This window comes from Gossypium hirsutum, chromosome A07, assembly GCF_007990345.1.
Source record: "Gossypium hirsutum isolate 1008001.06 chromosome A07, Gossypium_hirsutum_v2.1, whole genome shotgun sequence".
Classification (NCBI taxonomy): Eukaryota; Viridiplantae; Streptophyta; class Magnoliopsida; order Malvales; family Malvaceae; genus Gossypium; species Gossypium hirsutum.
The window spans coordinates 24025231-24037554 of NC_053430.1; the positions used below are offsets into that span (position 1 = coordinate 24025231).

The following is a 12324-nucleotide window of genomic DNA, read 5'->3' on the forward strand; positions in this document are numbered from 1 at the left end:
TTTTAGAAGATTAAGCTTAACATTGGTCAAAGATCCAAGGATCTAATTTATTGATTTTGTAACTCTTTCTTAAAAAAAAAAAGGTCTTCCATCAAAACATGATTTCGCCATGTATACCATATTTCCCTAAATTTGAAATGAAACCCATTTAAATCCCTAATTATTTTAAAAAATCGGCATATTTGCAGGATAATCCGTTTATAATTGATTAGCATCAGTGGGTTTAATAAAAAATAATTTTAAATTTTAAATAAAAATCATCAGTTCTCTCTCTGCCGCCGCACATCCCAAGTCTCCAGCATTTTTCTAAAGCTCTCTCTCCTTGTTGCTTTGTTACTTTCACTCGTTTTAACTATTCTCCTCTTTTCTTTTCTTTTTTTCCCTTTAAAACACTTCATTTGTTCTTGATTTTTAGCTGTTTAGTATAATCTATTACCGCATTTGAATTAAAAGAATCCTTTCGGTATATTTGGGCTAAAACAAAGAGATGGTTGCGGCCACAAACGGAGCAGAGCAGATCCCTACAGAAACAATTCAGGATATAGTTGAGGAACTGCTTGAGGTTTTAAACCAAGTTTTTCTTATTATTTCTTCCATTCTGTTATTGGGTTATTTCCACTACCTTATGAAATTGTATGCCTTTTTTTTCTTTTTTTTTTTTGGGAATGATAGAATATTGAAAGGAAAGAAATTGCATTTTCTCTACTAGTATACTTGGTAGGAACATATTGTCTGTTTAGTGTTCTGTAAGATTGCAAAGGGAAAGGAAAGGAAAGGAAATGAAACTGAAAATCATGTTGATGCTACTTATTATTAGTATTATGCTTCAAATCATTACACTATTAGTATTTTCATTCACTTAGAACTTCATACTCAAATTAAGTTCTAGCTATTCTATGATTGACAGGCTGCGCGGTATGATGATCTCGATGATCTTAAAAGACTAGCATCTATAGGCGTCTCTCTTGATTCTAAGGATTCACAAGGCCGAACAGGTTTCCTATTGATTTTATGGATTTTATGCTCTCTCAAATTACTTTATTTTATCGACCAGGTCTCTTGCTCACTTCTTATTAGTTTCATGTTAGACATAATTGTCTTAAATGCAGTTTTCTGCCTTTATCATGATAAGGTAAAATGTGACCTGTCTGGTAGTTTTATTGGGTCAATTTTGTCTCAGCCTGGGACATTTCTTTATTTGTTTGAATTATCATGTTCGGTTTTGTTGAGAAGATTGGAGTCTATTATTGACTAGGAGCTGTTTTACACGAGGTGCAAAGGATGCTGTGGCATGTTTTGAGATCTTGAATCCATTTATTGCAGTCTTTTGATCTAGGTGGTGGTGTAAGGGTCTAACTTAGCTATACAATTGCTTGACCTAAGGTTTCCCGAGTTTGATGTTGAAACACAACCTGCTAGGTATAGTTAATGAAAAATATTAAATTGAAAAGTACTTCAACCAAAAGCTTTTTGTTTTCTTTTGTACATATCATCTTATGAAAAAGCTTGCAAGAGTGTTGTGGATGCTTCATGGGCCAAACCTGTGCTAGAAAAGGTCATTAGTTTTGATTCTTTGATTAATTCTTTTAATTGTGATTTTATTGCAGTTTCTTTCTTTTCTATAATAGGTTTCTTATTTATGTAAGAAGATCGATCAAAGGGAGTGAAACGTATGTTAGGAAAGTTTTGATTCTCTAATTAAAGTTGAACTTATGTTAGGAAAGGACAAATGTAGTGATCTTTCCTACTCTATTTGTTGCGGCAACCATCTTTTTGGTTTAGCCCAAATATTCTAAAAGGACAAATGTACTGATAAATTATACTAAACAGCTAAAAATCAAGAACAAGTAAGGGTCTTTAAAGGGATGGTTAAAAAGATATCAAAATATTAAGTTAAAATATTAAATGGAGACAATATTATCTAATGCAAAAGAAAAATCAAATCATATATATCATACATATATCACTGCATTTGATCTGAAAAAAATCAAATTCAAAGTTTCCTTTCAATATATTTGGGTTGGGCTAAAACAAAAAGATCGTTGTCGCAACAAACAAAGTAGAGTAGATCCCTACAAAAACAATTTAGGTTACCATTGAGGAATTGCATGAAGTTTCACACCCTTTGATTGACCTTATTACATAAATAGGAAACTAATGGTTTTTCCTTTAAGTTCGCCTTTAATTTAGGATACCATAGCTTCACCCTCAATTTGTAAGGCGAGCCTATGTTAGGAAAGACCATTAGTTTTGATTTCTTCCCTTTCTATAATAGGTTTCCTTTTAGTTGTGATCTTATTTTAGTTGATTTTTTAATTCATTGGCGATAGATGAGAAAATCACTGAAGCTTATGAAAAGGAGTGAAACCTTAAGGACTTGTTAGAGAGACTATATTCCTTTTAAAGTTTTGATAAAAAATTGAGTTAGGTTTTATTATTCTATTTGCCCTTAAGGATATATTTTATTACATTATTAGGAAACCTATAATTTAAGCTCATCAAAACGAAAATATATTACCAATGTTGTAGAAAGGAAACAAATCAATTGAAACAAAATCTCAATCGAGAAACCTAGAGAAAGAAATCTAGTGAAATAAAATTACAATTGAGAAACCTATTAGAAAATCAACACTAATGTCCTTTCCTGAAGAAAGAAAGAAATCACCATTGCCTTCTCCTGTTTCCACTAGATCAGCTGTCTCCACTCAATCTGGCTCATTTGTCCAACTTCCCCATTCATCATTAGGTGGTTTTGTAGCATTCAAGGGGTTCACAGAATGGTTGAGTCCATCACTTATGGTCAAAAGGAAGCAAAAGGGGCTCTATTTTTGGTGTGGAGCCAAATGCCACATTGGTCACAAATATGTCAAAAGTCAGTTGTATCAGATGTTGTTATAGTCACCTTGTGAGGAGGAAGTGGAAGAATTTCAAGAATGCTCAGACAAGCTGGATGATCCTTCTAGGGAAGGAGAACAACCACAAACACCTACACTGTCCCTACATGCAATTAAAGGGTCACAGGGCCCTTACACTATAAGATTTGAGGCAAATTAGGGCTCAGCTAAGGCCATTTTCTTAGTGGATTCAAGGAGTACTCATAACTTCCTAGTTACAATACTGGTAACTAGATTGGCTTTACCTGTCTAGCAGCAGTAGCAGATGAGGGTCACTGTAGTTGATGGGAGGCAACTCTTTACTAGGGGTACATGCATGGGTGTAGAATGGGAGGTTCAATGGGTGAGTTTATTGCTGATTTCATGATTTTACCTTTTAAGGGGTGTGATGTAGTCCAAGGAATACAATCGCTACTTCCCCTAAGATCAATAAATTGGAACTTTGGTTCTATGACCATGCAATTCTCTTCTAAATGAGTTCCTTGCACTATTCAAGGCATTCTACCAAGCAACATTTAAGTAATGAAACATGGACAGTCAACCAAATGTTTGTCAACGATTGGTAAGGAGATGGATCCTTGTGCCTTGTTCATGACTCAAGCTAGCCAAGTGACCTTGTCAGTAGTCTCCTCTTGAGCCACACCTGAGGAATTATAGTTACTCCTTGATGAATTTGGAGATATTTTCCAAGTTATTACTGGCATACCTCTTCCCAAGCTCCAAGATCACAAAATTCCTCTTAAGGATGAAGGGGTAGTTGTCAAAGTCAGACCCTACAGGTACCCCATGATTCAAAAGTCTGAATTGGAAAAATTAATCAGAGAGATGCTTTAAGCTGGCATAATTAGGGACAGTTGTAGCCTTTTTGCGTTTCCAATGGTGATAGTGAAGAAAAAAGATGGCAGCTGGAGGCTCTGTAGATTATAGACAACTCAACTAGCTGACAATCAAAGATCGGTTTCCAATTCTAATTATTGAGGAGCTTCTTGATGAATTGGGACAGGCTAGGGTGTTCTCCAAGCTGGATCTGAGATCTGGTTATCACCAGATTAGAATGAATGAAGCTAACATTCCAAAAATGACCTTCAAAGCTCATGAATGTCATTATGAGTTTTTGGTGATGCCTTATACTCTCAAAAGTGCAGGCATCTTACCAAGTAGACTCTCAAGGTTCAAAAACTGTGCTTAGAGGTCCAACAACAAGGTACTAAGCACCTTAAGTATGTTTAGGATGGCATTCCTCAAAAGAAAAGGTAAGATTGTGGTGGGGTGGGGGATGTGAATAGTCTCAAGCATGAGTTGTTCTAGCATTTCCACTCCAGTGCTATAAGGGGACACTCACAGGTTCATGCAACCAAGAATAGAATGGCAAGTCTTTTGTATTGGAGAGAACTATCCAGTGATGTTAAGAGGTGGCAAGGGAATGCTCCATATGTCAAAGGTGTAAATCAAATAATGTTGCTCCTCTTGGACTGTTGCAACCTCTTCCCATTCCAGAAAGCGCTTGGTCATCCATCTTTATGGATTTCATAGGGGACTCTAAGGGTAAGAATGTTATCTTTGTGGTAGTTGACTGCTTTACTAAGTATGGCCGTTTTCTGGCCCTATCACACCTTTATACTATTGTTGTGGCTCAAGAGTTCATGGACCATATCAATAAATTGCATTGCATGCCAAATTCAATAATATCAAATAGAGACAAGGTGTTCATTAGCAATTTCTGGTAGGATCTATTCAGAAGGGTGGGTACCAAACTCCATCTTTCCATTGCCCATCATCTAGAGACAGATGGGTAGACTAAGGTTCTAAATAGGTGCCTTGAGGGGTATCTCAGATGTATGTCTGGGGAGAGGCAACAAGATTGGCAAAACTGGCTTCCACTAGCTGAGTGGTGGTATAATTCTACATGTTATTCAACCATCCAGCTCACCCCCTATGAACCACTTTATGGTCAACCTCCCCCTCATCCTATACCCTATTTAGCTGGAACTTCACTGGTGGCTATTATTGACAGGAGTTTACAGCATTGCGAGGTTGCAAAGAAATTGCTACAATACCATTTAAAAAGGGCACAAGACAGAATAAGACAACAAGTAGATAAGAACAAGACAGACGGTTTGAAGTAGGGGACTTGACTTATTTGAAACTCTAGCCATATAGGCAACACTCAATGAGAAGGGTATTGAATTAGAATCTTGCACCAAAGTTTTTTGGCCCTTTCTTGGTGGAGGGTAGAGTGGGATAGCTTACAAACTTCAAGTACCCCCAGGATCTCGAGTACACCTTACTTTCCATGTCTCTCGACTCAAAAAGCATGTGGGAGTAGTACCTGTCTAGGCCGCCTTACCGGTAATTGATGCTCATGGGGCATGGGCTAAAGAACTTGTTAGAATCATGGATAGGCCAATGGTGAAGCGAGGAAACATTGCTATCACCAAAGTACTGGTGGAATGGCCAAATTTTTTCCCTAAGAATGCTACTTGGGAGTCAATTGACCATTTAAAGGATGCCTTTCCCCATCTTGATCCTTGAGGACAAGTATCCATTCGAGAAGGAGGTATTTGTTAAGGGACGAAACTAGAATAAGGAACATTTGGCTTGATGGGAAAATGCAATGTTTAGGAATGGGTTTTAATGAAACGATGTGTAGCATGGTTTAATGAAATAGAGTTTAATGAAATAGAGCGTTTAAAGGCTTTGTCTGTACTGTTAGTTTTACCGTTCGTTTTAACTAACTTTTAAGAACAACTCTCTTTTATTTTTCCCTATATATCCGGATGTAATTGGGTAGGGGTGGTTATGAAAGGAAACTGTTAAGCACACAATTTCTCTTCAATCAATTTCTTCTCCTTTTTCTCTTTGTTTTTGTTTTTGCTTTCTTCTTCCTTCCTCTAGTTTCATTCTTATTAGCAGATGGATTGGGAAATTGCTTGTTCAACTTTTTAGGGGTTGTTACCACCGTTATGCCACAGGGAGAGAGAGAGATTGTTTAAGGATCATCCAAAATCCTTCTCCTTTACTAGTTAGCTTTAGAGATTGATTGTGGTTGGGCAATGAAAAATTGATAAATAAGGCAAGAAGGGTTGGAGAGAAATCAAGAGCTGATTTTATGATTAAGTGCTTGCATGGCAAAAGGGTACCCTATTTTCAAGATTTCCACAATAACATCATTGCCAGGTTAAGATTACATTAATATTAGTTTTTTAGATGCTATAATATGATTTTTTGAAGAGACCATAAATTTGTTATAACCCTACTTAACAAAGCACAAGTCAATAATTCATGTATTGTAGGATTTCGGGTTGGACTTTTAGGGTGGGTTTGGATGGACAGTGCGTTTACATGCGGTTAATGTAGAAACAGCGGTGGCGGTGAGATTAGATACTATAGCCTGAGACAAAAAGTAAGCTAAATGCACCGCACCGCCCATCCAAACCCACACTAATTCCCATCATTTTGTCAATGTTTAGGAAAGTATTGTAGTTAATCCAAAATTTTGGATTTGGAGTTCCATTTTTCACTAGTGGTCAACGTTGTGCTAATTTATAGAAATTTCTTTTGCCATTTTGGTCTTCATTTGTGCTTATCAGTTGTTGTCTTCTTTTGCTATGCTTTTTGAAAAGAAAATTTGTGTGTATATTTCACTAAAAACTATGATTTTCTCTTGCAGCACTTCACATGGCTGCGGCTAATGGACATCTTGATATTGTGGAGTATCTCATTGGTAGAGGAGTGGTGAGAAAACTGTCTTATGAATATTTTCTGTGGTTATTTAATACATAACATCACTTTATTTACTGAGTTTTCTGAAAGACCAGTATTATGACTGAATACTTGAATAAAAGAAGAGGCATGTACTATGTTTTTGAGGTTTAAATATAATTTAAAATAAGAGGGAAAAAAGGTATATTATTCAATTAAGTTCAGAAATATAATAAACTATTTTGATGTTTGTAGCAGAGGCAATATCCATGTTGTAAATAAATTTGGATTAAGTAAGAGTCATTTAGCTTCCAAACTTGATGGGTGGTTGGATTTGGTGCATAGTGTAAATGAAAGAAAAAATAAGTTATCATCAACTTTGTTCTCTTTACACCAACTGTTAATGGACCCTACTAAGTTTAAAAAGGAAAAGATAAATACTTGAAATTATTAGTGAGCAAAGTAGAAATTTACATTTATTTTTTAGGTAAAATACAAAAATAGTACACTATCCATACCAAGGTATTTTGTCCACAAGTTCCCTGCAGTGCAAGCTACATGGGTGAGGAGGGGACAGGTAGTAAAGCAATTATTTCTTCCGTCTACAAGAAGCTAGACAAACATGTTACTCAGTAACCTTGTTAGGACACTTTCAACTTTCATGCATGCCAACCTAGGGCTTTTGGCATTTGAGGTTAAAATTAAGCTGTAATTGATGGCTCACTTGTAGTCTTTTCATGAAGATAGAAGATTTCATTGTTAAATTCCTTTGCTAGAAGTCAAGGTTGAGTTGTTTAAAAGGGCTGGGTCATTTCTTGTATAGACTTGATAAGCTTGAGCTGCACGTTTGATTTTTGACCTCAAGAGGCCCAATTGTAAAATTCCTTTAACTTTTTTCCTTTTGCTTCTTCTTCCCTCCCAGTTTTAACACTTGTCTCCATAATTTCTGATCCAAGCTTTTGATCGTCGCCTTCACACTCTTGATTAAGAAGTCATGTCTCCTTTTTCTCTTGCGTTTGCCAGAGAGCTCTCATTTTCTCTTTCCAACATGATGGATTCTCTTTGATGTTTTCTTCGATCACCCTTGCTCACCCTGCTAGATGGATTACAAAAACACAGCAATTGCAGTTGCTCTTCGTTTTCCCCCTTTTCATTCTAATTGAGTTTGGTTTCAATGTGTTCAGTTCCTTTAGTTACATATAAATAGCCATTCATATATGATGAATATGAACAGATAGTGTTTATCTAGACATTTTCTGAGATCATGTTGTTACCTTACTCTAGTTCTAGACCTTGCTTACCCTTATTGATGCAATGATTTTATATTGATTTTTCATTTTGTTTTGCCTAGACAAATGCTGCCAATAAGGTGTCTCTTATTTATATTTGGCGAACGATAAGCATGCACAAATATTGTTGGGTATAATTTATCTATAAAAAGTAATGAAACTTTCCTGACTATCAACAACGTAAAGCATTTTCCATGAGTGTATAAACATGGATTTTATTTACTTTCCTGTTTGGATTAATTTCCCTTATTATGTTGTTCTGTTGGTTGGTGCCATTTTATGTCTTGGTTAGAATAATGGTTTCACTAGTAAAATCTTGAAAAGCAATAATCCAAGAGTGAAGTTGAAAGTTTGCGACTTGAACTGCAATATCAAAACGATATAAGAAATTTTTGCGTATCTTACCCTTGCTCAGATTTCTGGCCAAAAGAAAAACTACAAGTTCAGTTTAAGGAACATTCAGGACTCAAGGTTATACAAATCAAATTTGGTTATGAATTAAAGTTCAAGCAAGGTTTGTTGAGAAGAATTTATAAGTTAATAATGTAAATTTTATGGGGATATTTAAAGATGTGATTGTTTGGTAATTTTACATTCTCAAAATGCCTTTCTTGGCTGGTTTAGGTTTCTGATGGTTTATGAACTGGACTAGAGATTGTACTCTTGGATTTGGGCCTTTGGAAACTGGACACAAGAAATAGGCCAATGACCAGTTGCTGTATAAGTAATCATATTACAAATCATTCAAATAGGTATTCCTTGCTCAAGATTTGTATGTATATCCTATATGTTCGTATATGTACATATCACAATGTATCACAGGACTTCTGATAATAGAACAAAATTCTGCTAGGATACTCTTATAAAAATGAGAAGAATAGGATGAATGAGAAACTTAAGGATCTTTATACCACTATCAAAACGGGTAGGATAAAATAAATAGATCGCAAACAGGATTTTGGGGGTTGGGAATAGATGGCTTTGAACCCTTAATTTTTAAAATCAATGGATTTTCCTCTTACTATGAACTTTGCACTTTATTGGAGAATGTTGGCTTTGGAGCAAGGTGGTACAAATTAATTTAAGGAACTCTGACTTCTCTAGTTGATGTTCAGGGGTTGACAGTATTCATCGTTCTTGCTAAGAGCTTTGTAGCTAACTAGCTATCTAACCAATAACTCTCTTTAAAATTTCAATATGGAAAGATATCAAAAAAGTTAGAAACCGTTTGGTTAATTGGATTTAAGATTGTTCTCCAATTCAAGTAGTTGGCATATGAGTGAAGAAGTGTGGGTGAATATTCAAGGATTAATTTGTATAGCAGTTTTTCTTCTTTGTTTTTTTTCCTTTTTTTTTTTCACCTTTTCTGGAGCATCTTGTTTCTCATTTTGAAGCTTTTACATGATCAGGATGTTAATGCTTTTAATGTGGAGAACAATACCCCTCTTCATTGGGCTTGTCTCAATGGGCACGTTGAGGTACATTATTGCTGCTCCTGTTTGCTATAGTCTTTCATTTTCGCTGTTCGTATGCAAGGTTTGATTTCTGCTATAAATGCTGGTGACAGGTAGTTAAGAAATTAGTTTCAGCAGGAGCAAATGTAAGTCTTCTAAACAGGTGAGTTGTTTGTGATGCTTTTTTTGCTCTTCTTTTTCAACTATTAAGTACATGATTTTTTATGGAACTGGATATGAACAGTCATGAACGGACTCCTATTGATGAAGCTGTCAGCGTGGGAAAGATGGATGTTATCGATGCAATTAATGCCACAATGGCAGAATTGGAGCTTACTGGCGTCAATGTTTCCTGATATCGGCCCTCCTAATGGAAGCATTGGTTTATAATCTGAAAAGTATGTGCCTTTTCTTATACAAACTTACGAGTTAGCTTATAAATATAATTGTCATCCCCTCTTGGTCCCTGATAGTACAATTTTTTGTTGATCGTCATATTGGTCCATTAGTGGGTGCCTTTCAACTATGCCTAAATACTTGATGCTCTTGTAGTTCTTTGATATGATAGATGTATGTTTTAACAAGAATTTTCGTCTCACCCTTTGCAAACAGAAGCATCCCATTTATGCTTGCCAAAAGTGAGTGATGCTAATGGAGGAATAAGCTTCCCCTTCCCCTGATAAATTAACTAAGAATTCAAGATACTTTCCCCTGTTTGCATTTTATGGTGGCATCAAAGTCTTGTTTAGTAATTGAAATACAGAATTATGCTGCATGAGGCTTCTCTTTATGATAATATTTTTTTTTCCTTTATGGGGTGCTTCCAGTAATTAGCTGTTATATGTAATATATTATATAAGATAAAAGTAGTTGTGGAGTTTGTGCTTGAAGGCACTGTTTTCTGCATCTCAAGCAATTAAAAAGCCACTTCTCATTCCTTTTGCCTAAACATTTTAAAGTATCCGTGTCTGACACAATTTTAAATATATATATAAAGCTTTAGAAGAAAAATGAGTATATTTGTGCCGGATACATACACGTATTTTGACACTCGACCTTGAATTTGGGTAACGTAACACTCGTCAACGAGCAACAGTTGGGTGTTCTCATTTTACTGGGAAGCATAGGGAATAATTGTAGTGGAGTTGAGCGACCTAGATTTGTTGTTGAAGTGGACATTCTTTTAAGTTGTGGAAAGCATTCATGATTGCATTTACACCCGCAACCCATTAAAAACCCTTAGTTTATAGTATATAATCTGTCCCACCAAAAGAGTGGTCATCTTTATGAAGAAAAAGCGGTTTAGGTTTCTACTATTACTTGAATGAATATGTACTCTTTCGAATCAATTTCTTTTCCGGGATACATAAATTATTGTTATTTTCCTTTGAAAATCTTGGTGCTATATTGGATGAATAGAAGGAATCTCGTTTATTCCAGCAAGTTGATCTTGCATCAATTTATTAAGCTGAATGTATTGATGATTTTTTTAAATTTGTTTTTGATTAATTTGTGTTAATCAGGAGTTGATTAAGAAAAATCAAAATCAAAATTATTTTAGTAAATGTAAAGCTAAAGGGCTAAAGATTTTGTATTTTTTTTATTAATTTACGGTTAAAAAAGTATTAATCTTTTTTACTTGGAAAAAAATACGCGTTTTCTACATCATTTCCTTGGTAAACAAATTTAACCTACATCCATGAACTTGATGGTGCCATCGCGTGGCAACGCTTTTTTTTTTTTCATATTTGAGATTGGAATTTTCTTTTGGGAATAGAGATGTTTCTCAATAACATGCTCATCTCTTCTAAACGTTAGACATGCTTTCGGTAAATATAAGTGCAATGAGTAACAAAAATGAAGTACTACATAATTATGTAATGGTATAAATGCAACTTTTTTCTAATTTTTGCCTTTGTTTATGAGTGTAGAGAAAATAGGTTAATTAATGGAGCATGACAGCATTACCAACCAAAAAGAGATTTTTGAATATGTTGTACCCAAACCCCTTTAATTTAATAGGTATTAATTAATATATAGAGATAGACAAGCACCCGACCAAACTTTGCCTTCTCATTGCCCACACTTTGATCTAAGTTTTATAATAAAAACAAACATGAAAAAAGGAGATGGTACAATCCTAAAGTCAAGAAAATCGAAGCAGATGTTAAATTGATGTTGTTATTTTGGTTTTCTACTTCTATCGCTCTAAAGAAAGGTTTAATTGATTTTGAATGTATTGCACCAATTCGAACAAGCTATAACTACCAAATGAATTCATCCACCTGACTATTATTATTATTTCACCCCTAATAACTAATTTCATATTAAAAGTTGAAACCAAATCTTCTTACCAAAGTTCGTCTGCATGTGCATGCTCTTGCTTCCATTGTATAACACAAGCACAATGCATGCCGTACTTGTATACAAACTTAAGTTTCCCTTCTTTTATATTCAATCCTACACTAAGATCTTTAAAACTAGATAAATTAGTAGTAATTGTTTTTTAACCATCCTCTTGCTCTGGACCAATACTCTAACCGATCCCTAAACCATGAGGGTGCTGCAAAAATTTTTGCTTTAGCCGAAAGTGAAAGGACGTGCGTTGAGGGTTTTGTCGATACCCTTAATATTTTTACACCTGGCATGGAAAGGAAAGCGTACAAAAGAATGTAAGAGATGCAATTACACATTTCACGACCACTCAAAAACCATGTCCGGGAGGGTTCTGTACTTGAAACGATGGGAATCGTTTGGAGATAGTTTATTGCATAAAAGCTTACTTGTCATACGTACATAATAATATTTAGAAATTATTTATAAGATAATTACCATTCATTGTATAAAGCTTACAACTTGTCATATATGCATTTATTGTATAATGGTAATATTTAGATGGTCAATCATGTGCATTACTTTGATGGGGGCATGCAACAGTATCCGACAAACCACCCAACTTAGAATAAAGCTAACACAAAATATAAT

General features: G+C 35.0%; 1 protein-coding gene across 1 annotated transcript; it reads left to right on the forward strand.

Moving 5' to 3' along the window:
• Window positions 1-218: 218 nt before the first annotated feature.
• Window positions 219-10043, forward strand: LOC107953173 (ankyrin repeat-containing protein P16F5.05c). The gene is made up of 6 exons (XM_041117807.1): window positions 219-562; window positions 908-995; window positions 6565-6629; window positions 9295-9363; window positions 9453-9502; window positions 9584-10043. The coding sequence occupies exons 1-6, from the start codon at window positions 488-490 to the stop codon at window positions 9693-9695; spliced, it is 459 nt and encodes a 152-aa protein (XP_040973741.1). The 5' UTR covers window positions 219-487; the 3' UTR covers window positions 9696-10043.
• Window positions 10044-12324: the final 2281 nt, after the last annotated feature.